The 18,723-nt window shown below is 49.0% G+C and overlaps 1 protein-coding gene across 1 annotated transcript in view; it reads right to left on the bottom strand.

The window, feature by feature from the left end:
- Window positions 1-6,120: 6,120 nt before the first annotated feature.
- PGPEP1 (pyroglutamyl-peptidase I) overlaps window positions 6,121-18,723 on the bottom strand; it is a 15,338-nt gene continuing 2,735 nt past the window's right edge. Inside the window, exons 4-6 of the mRNA XM_009279832.1 lie at window positions 13,582-13,698; window positions 12,813-13,045; window positions 6,121-12,449 (exon numbers count right to left, since the gene is read on the bottom strand). Coding sequence (XP_009278107.1) covers window positions 12,257-12,449; window positions 12,813-13,045; window positions 13,582-13,698 — 543 coding nt within the window. The 3' untranslated portion in view covers window positions 6,121-12,256. The remainder of the gene's footprint in view (window positions 12,450-12,812; window positions 13,046-13,581; window positions 13,699-18,723) is intronic.

Raw genomic sequence — 18,723 nt, 5'->3', positions numbered from 1 at the left:
GACGGGAGGCTGACGGGGGCGAGCGCAGGCGAGGGGGCTCCGGAAGGCTTCCATTCACCGAAAAGCGCGAAACTTCCCCGCGGTCGCTCGCCCACGCGCGCTTGCAGAAACCCCGGTTATTCTTGTAGCGTTCGTTATCACAAGCGGCAAGAGGGGAAGTGCTGCCCTCCAGATTCTAGGTCTATCAGTTCCTTGCAGCTGTTGAGCAAGCGGCTCCCAAAAGGGTGCCGAGGGTCTCCGATGAAAGCCAGAGCCCCCCGGGAAACGGATGCGCAGCGGCCCCCGGACCGGCAGGGCGAGGTTACAGCATCCCGTCAGCCAGAGCGTCCCTCTGCAAGGCAAATGGCGTCGGACTGGGTGCTCCCCATGACCTATGGGACCTCAGGTGCTCCCCGAAACCGCTCGGGTTGAGCAGGTCGGATGCTGGAGGGGGAATATTTCCTGCAAACTACTGCAAGCGAGGTAGAGAATACTTTCCCGTGGCGTATTTTTCAGCCAAGGGCTAAGAAGGGAAGAGCAGCACGGCTTCCCCTATCTGCTGCCGCCGCACGAAGCTCCAAGCAGCCCTTAGGGCTTGGTCTCGAGGGAAGCTGGTGGCTGGAGGCAGCTTCAGCACTTCCAGGAGTAATTTGGGGCGAGAAAACCCTCGGTGGAGGGGAGGAACCCAGCCGGCCTCCGAGGTGGTCCGTCGGTCGCATCACGGACAAGGTTTGTTCCATCCCGTCTCATTCCAGGTCTGGAAAGGGGTGCAGAGGGCTGGGAGACGAGGGCTCCGGCTCCGCTGCCAGCGTGGGATGTTTGGGAAGCCGCAGCCCGTGTTTTCCCAGCACTGGCCGCCGTCATGATGAATCGGCAGAGTGGAAGCTGTCTTGACCTTTAGACGTTTCTAAATAAAAGACAAACAGGATGGGTCAGGTGAGCAAAAAGCAGCTTTTGCCCTGCCGCGGCGGGAATCGCATTTTTTCTTCCTTTGCTGCAAGTTTACAGCATCTGCCAAAAGTGAGACTTTTGCTCCACTTGGACAAAGACGTTTCTGCCTCGACTGCACCCGCGGTCACCGATTAACTTGAATTCCCAGCCCCCTCGGCCCGGGCAGTGCAGGAAATTACTCCAATCCAACCGCCAAAACCCATCCTTAGAGCGATACTTTCGGCACGAGGAAGTCCTCCGCTCGCAACGAGCATCTTTCCTGGAACGGGCTTCCCGGACAGAGGGATTTACAGGTGGGGTCTGTCCTCCAGCGAGGATGCTTTACAGCTTGCAATGGTATTTCCCCTTTGGCAGACATAAATATGGCGTAATGCCTCGAGAGCATCGTCTGCGCGAGCAGCAGGCAGCAAGCTCAGCCTGGGCGGGATCGAAGTGACGGTTATCGAGAAGCAGCTTTAAAAAGAAGCTTTTCCATGGTGTGAGCCTCTTTCTGTTCAAAGGGGGATGCGTCTCGCCCCTCCGACGTGCCGAAACAGCCCTTCGCCTCCATTTTTAGCGTAGATCCAGCAGGTACCCCCAGGCCGAGGCTTTCGAGAGCATCCTGCTCCCTCGGGACGGCGGTGCTGAGCCCAGAAGCGAAGAACAAGGCAGCGGCAGCGCGAAAGCTGCAGCTCTAGCCGGGGACCTGCCCTCGTGCAGGCTCCAAGCCACGCTCAGGAGGGATCCCGATGAGCTCTAAATCCTTCCTCCAAACAGCTTTCCAGTCCAGAGCAGGGGGGGGGAAATAGATGAAGGAAATCAAATCCAACCTAGGCACGTCCCAGAGCAGCATCTCTTTTATCAGGGAAAGCCTCAGGAGATGCTACAAGGGAAGGACAACCCCGAAAGCTCCTTAAAACCGTAGGATTTTAAGAGTCCGGATGGTTTTTAAGTGCAAGGCACAATTTTGGATGAGGCATGCTGAAGAATTAGGTGAGGTTGCTGCTAGCCTAACCTCCAACAGAAATAAAGGTATTTATTTGTGAACCCGGGCATGGACCAGGCTTCTGCGCCCGTCAGGAGGGAATTAGTCACCAGAGCGTGACTCGGGGAAGGGCTGGGCACACAGGGCACGCTGCTCCCGCACCGGAGCATCCACCGCAGCGGGAAGCAGCTGGCGAGGAGCAGCAAGAAGAGACTTTCCCCCCGGCCTGAGCCGTGATGCTGGTTGGGAACCGGCCAAGAAAACCCCAGCCCGTAGCAGAGGTAGGTGTTAACATCCATTTATATCTCCTGGAAGGCTGGAGCCAGGCTATGAGGTACCTCCAAGCAACGGGGAAAGAAAAGCGTGGTTGAAATGCCCCGGCGAGGAGCCCCGGCACGGGGAAATACCTCGGCCAGAGCAATCATCCCCGGTGCGGGAAGCGCATACCGGGAATTCTCCGCTGCTCCAGGAGCCTGTCCATCCCCAGCCACCCAGCCCAGGGTGCGAGAGGCAGCGAACCCTGACTTGGGACCTGCCCGCACATGCCTCCACCGAAGGCAGCGAGGGCTGCTCCGAGCGGGCAGGAAATTCCAGCCATTCCCCCGCACCAGATCCGCAGCTGCGAGTTTCTGATTGAAGCTCCGGGGAGCCCTTCGGCAGCGGCTGTAAGAGAGGGTGGGCTCTCCAGCACCTTTGCTTGAGGTCAGCTTTGATTCGCAAGCCGGGAAAACGCGGAGGGCGAGCAGCCTGCCAGATGGACGCTGCCCAAAAATCCCACCTCATTTACGAAGGGTCTGGAGGGCTTGAGGAGCAGGGGAGGAAGAAAAGAGGGGGAACGGAGCAGGCTGTTACAAGAAAGAATTAAGATCCACGAGGAGCCAGTCCACCACAGAGATCTCCTCCCCAGCTCTCTGGCTCTGCATCCAAGGATCCCAAGCGGGATGCTCTACGACGAGCTTCCTCGCCGCCGACCAGCGAAACCTTCCATCTCTCCCTCCGGAGAGTTCCGGTTGCAAAAACGACCTCATCGACACAGGGCTTACCCAACAGCATGACATCACTCTGGAAACGCTGCCTTGCAGTAAAAGCTTATCACCTTATAAAGCGAATTACAACGAGAGTGATTTCATCGGGGGCTGGCCCACGGGAGAGCCCGTCTCCTCTCTGGGGAGCGCGCGTCCTGGCTCACCTTCGAGGAAGGTCTCAAACCCCCCCAGCGCCCATCGCACGCTGGGTATCAGCGAAGCGTAATAAAAGCAGGAGAACAACACGGTGCTCCAACTCCGAAGAAAAGGCTGGAGGACTCGACGAGATCGCCGTGGCAGCTCGGGGAAAACACGTTCCCAGAGCTAGGACATCAGAAAAAAGACAGAAAAAGCAGAGATTCAAAAAGAACCGTAATTTTTTCCTTTCTGATCCCCCCCTCCAGTCACAAACCACCGTTAACTCTCCGGACCAGGGGCACGGTAAGCCCTCACAGCACAGCTTTTGGGCTAGGACCATTGCGGGAGCTCCCCGAGCCCTGTCCCACCTCGGTACGCTGGGCCGGCCGTGGGCTTTACCTTTAGCCCTCGCCCTTGGCAAAGCCGTGCCTGGAGGTAATCAATACCACATCCAACCTGCTCCGCTGAGCAGCTGGCGAGGGGCAAACGCTGAATCACCAACGTCCTCGGTGCAACCTCCGCTCGCCTTGCGGGGGCCCGATGCTGTTCCTTCGCTGGCGGCGCCTTCGTTTCCTCCCGTTGCTGTAACCTCAGGGGCGGTGAAAGGCAGGACCACAAGAAGCCCTCAGGACCAAGCTGAAGCTGTCGAAGCCTCGTACCTCTTGTCAGGCCGTCCCGCTCTAGCGCAGCGGGGGGAAGCTGTGCACGGTCCAGCTGTATGGCAGCACCATCTGGTGGCACCAGCCCTCCCCGCCACCCCAGTTTGCTCCCAGTCAGGACCAGTGGCGGCAGGAGCAGGGTAGCAGCCTGAAAGCAGCCAACACAAGGCTTCTGCCTGTCCTCGGCCGAAGCCGGGTCGCATCGCCTCCCAACATGAGCAGCCACCGCCGGCAGCCAGCCTACAGCAGCGCTCAACCGACAGCGATGAAGCAGCCCGGCAAGGCAAGGAGATGCTCTTGGGGAAGACGGGGAGAGCTCCAGGGTTGCTCTCAAGGAAAGCAACACGCGACGGTGCTCGAGTTTGCTGCACCCCAGCAGCTTCCAGAGACGCTGCTCATCTTCCCGCGATCCCCGAGAGAGAGCTCTTCCTCCAGAAAAGAAGCCCGACGGAAGAAATCTGGCTAGAAAATGCCTGACAGCGGGTTCCCAAACGGCTTAGGGAGCCTGCGAGGGATTTGCAGCCTGCGGATCAAAGCCAGCTTCAGAATCGCAGCAACTTCTGCTGCCAGCGGGTCCCCTGCTGCATCCCACAAGGCTTCGTTGCTGAAACCCCCTTTGGTCCAAGACTACGTCTACAGAGAGGGGGAGAACTGCTGCCGCCGTTTAAGCCCATGTGAGAAGAGTAAAGGGTGTGTAAGGCAGAAATACTTTATTAACTGACAGATCTGGAAAAGACTGAAAAGATTTAGGGTTCACCGGGCAAGGCAGGCTTTGCGTGATGTGGCTACGAAACCCGAGCTAAAAAGGAAACGGAAGAAGTCGATCGGATGAGCTGTGATCGCCAGCTCCTCGTGCATCCGACATCGGCACGCCCCAAAGTTTTACCAGACTCTAACACCTTCCCCCAGGAAAGCGACCGTCTGTCTGGCCCTGCAGCACACTAACGTCTCCAAAGAAGTTTTGGGAAGCTCTTTGAACCCTCCGGCACGCGATTACCCTTCTTGTCTTCCGAACAGACGGCTGCGGACAGACCTGCTCGCCGGGGAGTCTCGCATCCCGCTCAGCGTTGCTCTCCGCCGATGCGCAGAACACGCTCTCGACGCTCGTGCTCCAGCCGCCGCGGATCCCAGAGGCACTAACAAGCGCAGACCGGGCCATACAGATCTCTCGCCTGAGAACAGAGAAGGAAGAGTTATTTTTTTTGTTTGTTTAAAGTAATGCCACGGGGGGGGTGTTAAAACCAGAGTCAGTCTTGTCCTGCTTCCAGCTTGGGCTGCGTAGAGGCAACTCCAGTCACTGGAGGAGTGCGGCTCCAAACTCCGCTCTCCAAGACTTTGCCTCGTGAAAACGAGAGTTTAAAAAAAATCTGAGCAGAATTGATGTTTTCAGTGTGAGAAATGCACGAGGGGGGTGTGTGTGTGTTATTAATCAGATCCTTTTGCCGCTGCCTCCTGGAATTATCCAGCTCGGAGTGAAATGGGTAAGTCTCAAACTCGCAGAGAAAAGCTTTTTCTCCCCAGAGCTTTCAGGATTACAGGCTGTCAAGACCTAACCATGCTGCTGCACGCTTTAAAAGAGTCTTCGTGGAATCGGGGGAAGGACACACTCCCCGGGTCTCTGCATCTCCATACCAGTAACGTTGAACAATTTTTGCATAAGTACTTGAGTGCAGCACTCTGTTTAGAGAGGTGGCTGTTGCTCCGTTAGGCTACGTGGTCTAAACGAGGGCTGGAAAACTTATCGCAAAGTACAAAGAAAGAGCGTAATAGATAAAAGAAACACACATACGTAATAGGTGACGGGAAGATAAAACTTCCAAATGCTCTTCTGAATAAAATGACACAAATATCCAAGATAAGCAGCTGAGGTCTGAGAGAACGAGCCTAGGCAGCACAGAGCCATAGAATCATCGAATGGTTTGGGTTGGAAGGGACCTCTCAAGGCCATCTAGTCCAACCCCCCTGCCATGGGCAGGGACATCTTCAACTAGGTCAGGTCGCTCAGAGCCCCGTCCAGCCTGACCTGGAATGTGTCCAGGGATGGGGCATCCACCACCTCTCTGGGCAACCTGGGCCGGTGTTTCACCACCCGCAGCGTAAAAAATGTCTTCCTTATCTCTAGTCTAAATCTACCCCCCTTTAGTTTAAAGCCATTCCCCCTTGGCCTGTCGCAACAGGCCCTGCACCCGTTCCCATTCCGAAAAACAGCCACACGCGACAGGGCAGGGGCTCCGTATTAGTCCAAGGGCTCATCTCCGACAGCAGCCGCTGCTTGGGGAATGGCATCAAACCAAATGCGCTGTTATCTGGTCAGTCTGTGACCACCGATACGTAATTGCCACCCTACAAAAGGCATCTTTAAAAACGCCTTCTGCCAACGACTGTTAAAAGACACCAGGAGTCAGAGTTAAACTCTTTTATTTACTTTGAAACATCGGTTTAAATTTTCAGTTACAAAGTCCAGTCCAGCAATAGCAAGCTGAAAGTATGTTAACGGTTCTTTATTACACAGCCCTTTTGTGACACGCTAGATTGTTTGGTTTTACAAGGCACTGCAAGAACACACTGAGAAAAACAGAAGCCCCAACAGATTCAGAATTGTAGCTCCAAGAGTCCTGATAAGCATGAGACTGGCGACACCTGAGATAACCCAGACAGACAACTCTTTATTACACCACAGTTAACGAACGGAGGGCCCGAGAGGCTGAGTGATGCTGTAACGTGCGTAACCGAGTCCGAACAAAACACGGAACCTTAAAGAAGAGACAGAATAACCTTCACGAATTTGGCCAACCTAACCAAGAGTGACAACGAAGCAGCAAATACTCTGGTTTTTCCTTTGTCAGGTCCGAGCGCCTGTCGGAAACCTCGAGAACTCAATTCCGTGCAGTTTCTGAAGAGCATCCTTGGGTAAAGGGGATGCCCAACCAGTTCAGCAGTTTCTCCCAGTGCCGAAAGCCCAGCCTTTCCACCCACCTTATGTGCAAATGGCTCATCTGTCCCCATCGCCACCACTCTGCCTTCCAAAAGTGAGCCCCGCACAGGACAAGGCACTCCCTGTTTAATCAAAGTAAACATTTGCGATTTAAGAAGCTGGTGCAATAGAAAACCTGAACGTGTATTTAAGTAGCACAGAGATTTATTTAAGGGCGGTGTAAAGTTTCACTTCCTATATTTAATTCCTATCTATGGGGAGGCATTTTCTTCTCTACTTTGTCTTAAAATAGACTGAGCAGAAGCGGATCTCAGGTTTCAATTAATATGACGAAGAATTAACAACATCCTCAGCTTTGGAGGTTTGGCAGAATATCACTTTCATCACATAAGACACTAATCAGACGTGAATACAAGCTGTTTAAGAAAAAGTGCACTTTATACTGCAAAAACATTAGGGTTTCTGGTGCAAAAATAACAAATCCGTCTACGTCAAGATGTGTACTTATGGTATCAACTAGGGGCACTTTATCCAAGCCAACAGATAGAGCTTGAGAGAAAGCCTTCGCAGCTCTGAAACTTCCCTCATTAAAATATTATCGGGTAGGATATTAAAGTAAGTAAAGGAGACAATAGGAAGGAAGTTACTTTGTGAAAGTACGTACAAATTAATTGCCGACAATTTTATTATCTGCACTGGGGGGATGAAATCTGAAGACCGTAATTAAAACGCACACAAGCGTACTTTCTCCGTCTAAACATACTGGTTTCCAGTCAGCCTTCAAACACGACCACTCACTCTTCAGGTAGCTCAGCGTCTGAGCATCAGCCGCGCGGTTAGAGAGCTAGAAACGCGCTGCAAGTTAAAAAAGACGCACGAGTCGCAAGTTAAACCGTGAAAGAACACGGTCAGACCGTGTAACCGCTGCTTTAGTCCAGCGCTAGCTCTTGCGTTAGTGGGGAATTACCCATTCAACTCATTTACGTGGTTTTCCCATTTTTGGTTTTAAGAAGCTCCTCCTACCGCGGCTCCTTCTATACATTTCCTAAGAAAGCCCGCATGCGAGGTCAACGAATCACGCACTCCATCAAATGAAGATTATTTGAGTATTGGAAGAAACTTCAGTGGATTCTAACTTCTTCAGCCTTTTCATTAACGAAAAACAACAACGCCGGGAGTCTGCGCTGTCCGTTTGCGAGCCCGCAGGCCTGGAAGCTCTTGGGCTTTTATTCCAGGCGCGGCACTGCGTGACAGCGGCCCAGAACAACCCCCTTTGCCAGCTGACCGAGGCACTAAAAGGTTCGATATGGCCCGCACAACCGGCAGAACAGCGAGAGACACCCCGGAGTTTGAATGCTACATCTAAGCGTGGCTGCCTAAGGTAAGTACCTACAAATAGTACAGTTTCCTACCCGACTTACCACAGTACGTGCAGTACAAACCCTATGGAGAGGAAAGATAAGTCAGCATATTAGATCAGAGCCCCTGGTTCAACGGGTCTGTTTTCCCGCTGCGGGCAGCGCCCAACACGTCAGGCTACGCTTTACAACGCAACGCCGCGTGCAAACGCCTTCTCAATTTCTGCAAGGAGTCAGCCGGGAAGCATTCACCTCAAATTTACTCTAGGCACCTTGCCTTCGAATTTCCCTCCTCTTCGGGGTGAAAGCAGAGCAACCGGTTAGTTTTCATGAAGTCTTAAACTTTTGGACGCCCTCAGTCAGGTCCCTCCTGGAAGGACTCTCGAAGCTCAGCAGTTCTTGGCTGCAGTCTCATGTCACAACCACACTCCACACCTCTAACCACCTTCATGACCTTTTCATCCTTTCCCACTACTACCACGTTTAGGAGGTTGGGGAATACTCCAGATAAGCGTGAACTGCTCTGTATGATCTTACAGACATCCTTTCCAAAAGCTGCCCCCCAAAAAATGCAAATAGCTTCTGTACGATGGGTGTTTACCTTCAACCGTACCATGGAATATCTCAAGTTGGAAGGGACCCATAAGGGTCGTCAAGTCCCCCACGAGTCTTTAAGGTAAAGAAACTTTCAAGCTCGCCGTTTCTTTTTGCTGTGTTTTATAAAGTAGATTACCATGCTCAATTCAAAGGAAACCTCTCCCGACGCCAGTGTCACCAAATTACGAAGGAGTTTACGAGTATCTGGAGTTCCTCAAAGTCCTCCGCAGCATTTAATACCTGAAACAATTAAATTGTCATCACCAAACTTCACCAACACGTTAGCCAGTTCCTACTCCAAGCCGTTGGCAAGCAGCTAAAATGACATCGGACCCGATACAGTGGAACCTCCCTAATTCTCTCTTCCACACAAAATATTCTCACCCCCGTTTCTCCGTGAAGCGTATCCCCAGAGACAATTCTGCAGTCGCAGGATTCCGGAACTTCACCAGCTTTTACGTTTTACAAATTGCAGGCGCGGTAATTAACACTGAACCTGAACTTCCTACGCTTACTCACGAGCACGACATTTTTTTTGTGGTTGGCAACAGGTCTCCCAGTCAGTGCAAATCAGCAAATTCTATTTATTGATGATCTGGAAGAGAAAGCAGCTAGTAAGCATTACACAAAGCATCAGCTTTTTGAAGCTCTGCATCAGTCTGACGTCATATTTCCAAAGAAAATACGCACCTATAGGAAAGGCATTACGAATTAATGAATTTAACAAAAACCTTTCAAAAAAACAAAAGTATTTAATTTAGGGCAGATTAAATAAAATTAGTTTAATGCCATTTTTAAAAGTTTCACTATACAAAAATCTCTCTACCACCAAGACACCCTTTACAAGCACAATCTCTGAGGACTAATTCTCAAAAACCCAAAAAGATTATAAAATAAATTACGTTTTCTACGAAACTGATCACATGGCAGCTTCACAAAAACAGATTACGAGGAAACGCACAGCCCAAAGTGACGCCCAAAGCAAAGTATTTCCAGAAATGAGATTTTTAGCACTGACACTGCAGTCCTTAGACAAACAGCAGTCACAGAAATTGGCTCAAGACTTTTCCCCTTGAAGGGCAGAGAGCACCCAAGAAAGAACAGCGATAGGTGTCGAACAGGACGTAACTCCACGGCGGAAAAAACCAGCGTGGGAAGCCGTTCTCCCCACGCAGCCGCCGCTGTACACCTTCCCTGCCGATGAATTTGGAGCCGCTCCTCCTCGGCCACGTCCAGGGGGGCTCTCCGAGGCTGCCCGCTCGTACGCTCAAAGGAAGCGTAAACGTTCCGACAGACACGGACAGACAGGGCGCGTCTCGCTTAGAGACACGTACCGTCGACAGAGCCCGACCAGCGACCTGCCCCCCAGCCTTCCCCGCGGCTCTCCCAGCACAGCGTCCACCGGCACCGCTGGTCCGACCAGCCCCTTCCTACGGCCGCTTCGATTCCAGGGTCATTTTTTTGTTTGTTTGTTTGTCATCGCCTCGCTAAACTGTTGATCTTCCACTCCCCTTTTATTCACAACTACATTACACGTAAATTAAATAGCGTTACTGAAAATCACTTAAATCAATTGCTGAACTCAGCAGAATACGTGAATTAATCCTCTTTTAAAAGTTTAGCAGCTAAGACACGCCGATGACAAAAACTTCTTACCAGATAAAGGAATAAACCTACAAGATAAGTAGCTCAACTATTTGCAAGAATGGGTCAAACCACGAATATTTAAACAAAATATTAAATATAATAAATTACTAATCAGAAAGTCTGCCTGCCTGCTGACAATCTGACAAGTGCTACTTCGTATCTGAATGCAAAAGAGAACATTTACTTCGAAGGCAAACTCTTTTGATCGGGAAAGCCTGTCTAGTAAATGCATCGGTAATTTCCTCGGTAAACCAGAAGTCTATCCAAAAAAACCTTCATACACAGGTCCCCTTAGCGAAGTTATTACAACTGCAGAAGTCTTCGTCCTCTCCCAAGGGTTACAAGGAGAAGCGGCATTTCCTCCCGTCACTAGACTTCTACTGGAAAACAGCAAGTTAACGGCAGCTCTCACTGAGAGATACTATAGCAGAATCATTCATAATTAGAAAAATTAAAATAATGGTATTTTAAAACGGTTCAAAATGTTGGGTTTTTTTTTTTTATATATATATATATATTTGTAAAAGTATTAGAATCAAATCACAGACCTCTTCATTTAAATGGCCCCTCAACGAGACCTACCGGTCATCAATCACCAATTTTGCGTCTGTTCCCACTGTCACATCATCCGCCTTTCGCTGGAGCCCTCTGATCTGGAAGCAAACCTACAGGCACGACTAGCGTCAACCGCTTCTAAACTCCTGCTTAGAACCTGCATGCACTCTTCCCCAAATTAATTACTGGGGAAGCTCACACAAGAAGCAGCACCTTGTACCCTCCCATTGGGAGGGGGACACTAATAACCAGCCCGAAACATTCGTTCTAAGCAAAATTCCTAGTTTTCACATACCCGCCTCTGGTTTACAGACAGTGGGAATAGGTTTAAGATTTTAGATTTGATTTGGCTGAACGTCTTCGAATCCGCACGGTTGCACATTTACGCCTATAATAAATCAAGGCGGCAACTTAGAATTTAAGTTAAACATTACTCTTCACCTAACCTTTAACGAGAATGAAAATTTATAACTAAAGAAGTTATAAATTACTCAACCTTCACCTTAAAAATAACAGCTAGCACCAAGAGTCTAGGATAAAGATCTCCTGCGGAGAAAGTGGCCTTTAGCAAAGCTATTTAACCGCTAATGATTTGCTTTATACACGTATGAAACAATGTGTTTTGTACAGGAGGTATATGGTTGACTTGAGTGAGGAAGGTGGCATCGAGAGCGTAATAAAAGACGACATTTGGAAATATTTGGCGCGAGTTAGGCTCATACTGTGTACAAAAAAAAAAAAAAAGCGCTATCTCCTGCTCCACAACAAAAGGAACCCAGAACGCTTCCCTTCTATCTGCAGCTACCAGTTAACCAGTACATTACAGAGGACCCTACAAATATTTGGACAATGTGGGGTGAGAAATCAGCGCCTAAAATAATTTTCCATTTCAGCAAAGCGATTTCGAAGACTCCTTGTCTCCACCAAGCGCCATTTTACAACAGACAGACCCACACCACGCCGACTCCTTTCAGTTATACTTTTACATGATAACCTGTAATTCGGGCCAAAGAGGAAAAAAGAAAAAAAAACAACCAAAACAAAACCAAAGCAAACCTTTCAGCTTAAGAACTAGTCATTAGAAGACTGGGTTATCAACTCCCTGCACCTGAACGCCAAGTCCAGATGAGAAACTTTCCATCTGCGCCGTATTAGACTGGCCAGTAGCTGCCGCTCGGCTGACAGATAAGCTCTGGGTAAAGCACGGCACACACACTTCGGTCACTTCAGAAATGAGTAGTTGCAGGTGTTTTAAAGAAGAGATTTTGAATCCTTTGTTGCCTAGGCTGAAATGCACACATCTGACAAAAAACGTCAATTTCTAGAAGCGGAATTTTCCTTTTTGAAGTCTCCGGTTCCGGGTCTGTACGTTTCAGACCGTTTTCCCCAGCACTTCAGTAGCAGGGAAAACTCGGGAAGTGCAATACTAGGATAGCTTCTGCCCACTTTCAGTGTTCATGCTGACAATTGATTTTGTCTTCAGAATGCTCCAAAACGTCAAGCATTTCTTCTATTATAGCCTGTAGCGCCCGACCCAGCTGTTCTGCGGTATATGGTTTTCCCAGCGGAGGCACATGAACAAAAGCTGACCTCCCGCGGCTCTGGTATAAGGAAGTGTAGTAAGTGAAGTCACAGAGGTACCTGAAATAGAAGAATAGAGCTTATTTAGCAACAAGTGACAAATACAGCGAGCAAACTGCAGGACGGGAGGAACTGTACATTCTTATCATCCAGCATTGCAGCAACGTCCTGCAATGAAGAGTGGGATACAAGCCAGGTACTGTGAGTCTGTGCGACTGCTTTAACCCAATCTAGGACAAAGAAACGTAAAGATCTCTCTTTTTCCCCCGATGACTGGGTGACCACTGAAAAATAGATGGTATTTTGCCAGCTCCGTGAGAAGCGAAAAGCGTATGAATCGTACGGGCCTCAGGAGTCGAGCACGAAGGGAACACGCATGGCAGTACGAGTCTATTTTCCCCATCGATCACTGGCACCCCATACCTGCCGGCATCCTTAGATATAGTGACCGTGACATCCAGCCCCAGTGCTGAGACTCTCTTGCAAACCGTGTCCATGTCAATAATGGAATCGATGCATTCTGGGCCACCTTCTACGCAACACTGAGAGCCTGGGCAGAAACGGCAGTTGTCTAAGCCTTTATAACCTACGTTATGGCCACACTTCTCCAGAGTTACAGTTGTAGCCATACCCGAAACGCCTACATGAACCACCAACTACAAGAGAAAAGAAACAAGTTAGATCAACCAAAATACAAAACGGCGGAAAACCAACAGCCCGCGATTCCCAGTTAAAGACCGATGGAGTTGCTACAGGAGTTCTTGCAGGAATGTCCCAGTAACGTCATTTTATCGGTGAACTCGTGGGTCCAGTACAGAACAATTCTTCTTGTTTCACCCCCTCCTGGCCTAAACTGTAATTTACTCAGGGTGAAAACGAACGTTGGCACGTTCGCAGCCGAGCCCGCCGCCGGACCAGCCCAGGTGGCACAGACTAACCGCGACCTGTCTAGACAGCCCTTTGCGGCGGCCTCTTCACACCGACTGCTCCCATTAATTGGAGCGCTCTATTCTGAGCTATAAAGTTCTACAAATTCACGTGTTCTCGCCACAACGGAGGAGAAGATCTAGTGAGGGACCACCGGTCTGAACATACATTAAAAAAGGGGACTTCACATCATGCTCGTTGCTGTAAGCATGACAGATTTCAACCACTCGCCCTGTCTTTTCTCCTCCTCCCTTTACTCACTCACTTGTGGACTGTGCTTTTTCCATAATGCGGGAATGAGCCTTTGCACTGTCTGGTATTCAACTGGGACTTCGTAGACGTGCAGATCCACATCATCTCGCAGTCCTAGCTTCTCCAGCTCCTAAGGACATAAGGAAATAAACAAAACCAAGATGGTCAGCCACAAGCTCAGCAGAGGATATACTTCTGGAAGGTTTAATGGCAGAGTGAGTCTGCTGTGGGGGACTAACACCAGCTCACGCCACAGGCTGTAGAACCTTGTAAACAGCACTGTAATAAAAAAACCAAAACAAACCACCCCACAAAACAACACAACGTTACGGGGAACAAGAAAGGCACCTCTCCACCTGCGTTAACAGTCTTCACCCACAGGACCGTTTGTTTTGCTCTGATGTGTGTACAACAAAGAAATCAGCATTTAACTGACAACAGTTATCAGCAACACCCGCGCTCAAAAGAAAGGTTGGCTACATAGAGGCACGTGGTCATATTCACTTCTGGGAAGAACTAGATATTATGTAGAGAAAGTGGAATTGGGAGGATTATATTCATCGTCTAATTTGTCCTCTCTCAGGACTGCTGGCCTGGAGAGCAAATTCACATTTGCTTCCAGATAAAGAGCTCTCGGGGTCAGGCGACAGTACTACCAGGCTGTGATTCTGTGTCTCTGAGTCGCCACAAGTATTAGCCAACACTCCTCACATGAGGAACTGAAGGCACACCCTCCTCGACATATTTGTCTAACTTTTATTTTGGCAGAATCTGGAATACCATACAGCCTGTTTCCAAAATGTAAACCGGGTTTCCATCGCTAGCTTTACCTATACCTAATACATTGTACTTAATTTTGCAACATGAGCTGTTACCATCGTAGTGATTCAACTAATGCAGTAGATTATTTCTCCCTCTGTAACGTTAACTAAAGCCATGCCTTGAAAACATCCCAAACATCCAGGCAATAAACTTAGCCAATTTCCTTTAAACCTTTTAAAACACAAAGTGTCAGTTAAATACCTTGCAAAGACTTCTTTAAAACCAGAGGGAAGAGGAAAGGTCTCTTTTTTTTTCCCCTCCCAGTATACCTGACCGGAAAGCACGCTGTTTCATCCCAACACTGTGAGTCCCCTCTACATACAGCCCATGGTCCTGGACACTTCTCCCTTGCTCTTCTTCGGTCTCCGTTTCAACACGCTCCAGTCTCACCAGCGAGGCTTCAGTTCAAGGCTCATTTGGTACTTCAGACTTTACCAGTCTAGCCCAGAACAGGACTTCATCAGAAGTGAAACCATTCAGAGCCGTCAAACCCGAACTTTCAAGAACTCAAGAACACCCACATGGCCTGAAGCCTCTGAAAAACAATGTTCTTCAAACCATCAGCTGAGCTCAAACCTGGGAGCCTTGTGCAAGTCTACACCGGGAGGCACTTTTCCAGCGACTGAAGCGCCTTCAGCTATCGTGTTTAATGAGTTCCAACAGCACCTAACTCAGACCAAGTTTCCCTCTGATGAAGACAACGTTTTTTGGCACTCTGAAAAACTTTACAGCTGCTTTTCAAGACTGGTAAGTGACTGTACATGCCATAAAGCTAACAGCCTTGGAGCCCTCCCATAGCGCGCTCTCCTCTGGAAAGGAGCTGCAAGCGCGTCCTTCTCTCTGAAGACAGACGGAGCCGTGCGCTCTTGCGTCTCTATCGCCAGGCCTGTGTTTCAGTTCGAAGAACCAGCTCCAGCTTCTCACCAGTTACTACACAGCAGAAGCTCGTCATCTGGTGCTGCTCTTCTCCTCCGAGATACATGTCGGTTGAAAAACGCAAGCTTACTCGTGCCAGAACCTCGAAATGATTACTTGCGCTAACGTCAAAGGGGCTGCATGCACAGCAAGAAAATAACCTGCAACTCTCACATCCATAAACCGCTGTCGTCGTTCTCATGGATCTGAGCTAGAAACAGCAATGTAAGAAGCCATCGAACTATCAAAGGACGTTTCAAAATATTCTTGAACGATTAAGTTATCTCTGTTTCAGGTTCGGATTCGGTGATCAGAGCCAAGAGCTGCTCTTTCATGCAATTCTTAGGCTTTATTTTCCTGCACACAGAGATCGTACTTGCAAACTTCAGGCTAAGGAGCGCAGATTAGCTGTTTTCGGCGAAGCTTACTCAATTTCGGGTCTTGTATTTCCCTCGGTTTAAAATTCTTTCAAATTAAAGACAGGTGAAAGGAGAGGACAAGTTGAGGTTTTTGGACTCCCCCATTACAATCCTACCTCCTCTACATAAACGGGAGCAGTATCTTAGCATCCTTTCTTTCTGCAGTTACCAGCATGAGCCGTTTCTTTACGGGGGAAAAAAAGAACAAAACCTTTCACACTTGTGCGGACAGACCACAGGCAGCGTAACAAGATTTAAGGTAACTAAAACGCGCAGCAAAGGCAAGGGTAAGACTTTCACGGACCAGCAGATATGAGCAACAACAATGATAAATCACTTGCTCTGGCTCTGAGGGCAAGTCTGATATTAAAGGCTTGCTGTATTGATTAGTGTCTGGCACACACAGACATTCATTACCAGAGATGGATGCTAAGTGATGTTTCATCACATCTTCTTTACACAAATCTGCCTTCAAAACGTTAGCTGGTTTATGTGGTGCGTTAATAAAGTAAGTAGTTTACAAGCAAGAGTATTCAAATAGAAGTCAGACTCTTTAGGAAGATCTCCAGAGCGTTGACCGGCAGGAATTCATCATCGCTTCTCTAAGGAGCGTGAAACAGCTCCTAAGGATGAATTTGGTTGCGGAAAGTTTTACCGGCTGCGCAGAACGAGCATCTACAGCGAGGAAGAAACCCCGGGCCGTACGAGCCGCACCGCCTCAGTGATAGCTACCTTCTCCAAACGCGGACACGTTCAACCTTAGCTTTACAAATTCACAGTTTTCTTTTAACCAAACACGGCGTTCGCGCGCTTCCATTCAATAATAAAGATGTACGCTGGCCCCCAGACAACTTATTACCCACAGCCTTGTGTACCTGACAAATACAGAAAAACGAACGTGTTTGACCGATTCCCTGACCCCTCAACAATGGTCGTCTTTGTGAGCCTTTAATATCCTTATCAGGTCTGTCTAGACACCCTGACAGCAATTGTCCTTAGTAATGTCAAAACGCACTCTGACCTCTCTCCTCCTCCTCCTCCTCCTCCTCCTCCTCCTCCTCCGGCTCAGCCAGAAGCACTTCAGGGGGATGAAGGCAGGAGCCCATGAGCTTCACAGTCCACGGGGCACACCTGTGCCTACACCTAAGTCACACCGGGGAGGCCAGAAAATGCACTGAACAGAAAGCTCGTTTCGGTAACTTCTTCTTGAAAGGAAGGTCCCTCCCAAGCAAAAACTGCAGCTGAAAAAATTCCTCTAATGAAGTATTAAAACGATGAAAATCCGGAACGGCAAATCCACATCAACACAGAATATTTTTACCGTAAGCCTTAAAAGAGACAGCAGAAAGAAGTTATTCTTCACTCTGAATTTATGGGAAATCTCTCCCCCACGCGTAAAAATCTCCAAACATTTCATCTTCACGTTATTGGGTTGCTACCGCCACTGTTTCAGGTGCCCACGTGTAAAAATCAGTTCGCTTTCAAAACCAAACAGCTATACTAGAAATTTACTGCAGTCAGAGGGGAAAAGACACACCGTATCCGTGTTCCATACAAGAAGCCAAATAAAACCAAAAAGAGGACTGGAAAGCAAAGCAGAGAATTTTATCCTCGGGATGCAGGATAATAAAAGATGTAATAAACCAGAACTAGCTTAGCCCTAAAGCTAGGAAGGATTTACAAAGATTGTTTAATTGATTTTTCTTCTATTAAAATGCAGATCACACCGTCTGGGATTCAGAAACTCAGACACGCCTTTGTGTCCACTCAGCTCCATGAAGTCCCCTGTCTGAAACTTGCACAATGCCCAACTCGCATGTGCTCAAAGACATGCTGTTCCTTTTTGTCTGGGCCTCTCAGGGCTGAGACAGGGTAAGGAAAGGCAAATCCTCCCCGCCGCCCGAAAGTTTACGTTTTTAGTCAGAAGCTGGCGCGAGCCATTAAACGGGACTGGGAGGAAGGTGGGCTCCAACGCAGCGGATCGCGCACCACCAACTCCAGTTCTGTACTCTCAAAAACGCCCCCAAGCCCATAAAATGAATTTAAAATGCACGCGATTACTTCATCGATCAGCCACACAGCTGAGCAGCCATCGGCGCCTCGAGCTGCCGGGCTGAAGGAACGACACGCCATTTCTCTTTATAGGAATTATACATTAGGTTTGGTTTTGTAAGCAACATCAAAACACCCACCACTCTTCCTGTCCCAGAAGCACAATACCCTTTCGTCTGTCTCCTCTAGAATAAAAGTAGCCTGTTTACAATAACTGACATTGCACGAGCAAGAACAAACCAAATCACTCAGCCCCGCTACTAAATTTCAGCAACATGCAGGGTTTTTTTCCCCACATACACAGCTCACATTTTCCCCCAAACTTAAGCTGAGCAAACCCGAACTCAAACATATTCATTTCCAAAAGGCTCTTGGAGGCAAAGGCTTCGTCTTCTCACACCAGCCGACGCATTAGACAGCTGGACGTTAGTTGACTGTAATTGATTAGAGTTTGTGATTTAATTTAAAAGCATTCTAAAGAAGGTATTAATCTCAGAGCTCTGAAGGGACGAGAGATGTTTTGGGGAGAAAAATAGATTTAATTCCCTGGGCAACTGTACTAAAAGGTACCCTCGAATTCCCAGTAGCTTTGTCATAAACCACGTCCAGAAGCGACAAATTAAGGAAGAAGCGGGATAACGCGGCAGCACTGTCCCTAGCTGATGTTTTCACAGCAAGCAACCTTAATTCCCCAGTTCAGCTGGGCATCTCGCAAGAGTTTGATTTCTTCTTCTTGCCTCGTTTGTGAATATATCAGTGCTACACAGACGAACAGGTTCACGCGGATACGCAGCTACGAGTGGCATAAACCCGATTTGTTCGAGCGTGCACGATCTGCTCGAGCAACGATCCTCCACGAGCGCTCCCGTCTCCAGCAAGGTCCAACTCCGTCAGTCGAGCATCACTTGCCGCTGCTTCTGCGGAGAGGAGAGTTTGGCTCCGGAGCA

The sequence above is a fragment of the Aptenodytes forsteri genome, unplaced genomic scaffold (assembly GCF_000699145.1).
Source record: "Aptenodytes forsteri isolate BGI_AS27 unplaced genomic scaffold, ASM69914v1 Scaffold147, whole genome shotgun sequence".
Classification (NCBI taxonomy): Eukaryota; Metazoa; Chordata; class Aves; order Sphenisciformes; family Spheniscidae; genus Aptenodytes; species Aptenodytes forsteri.
This window is presented reverse-complemented; position numbering and strand designations above follow the sequence as displayed.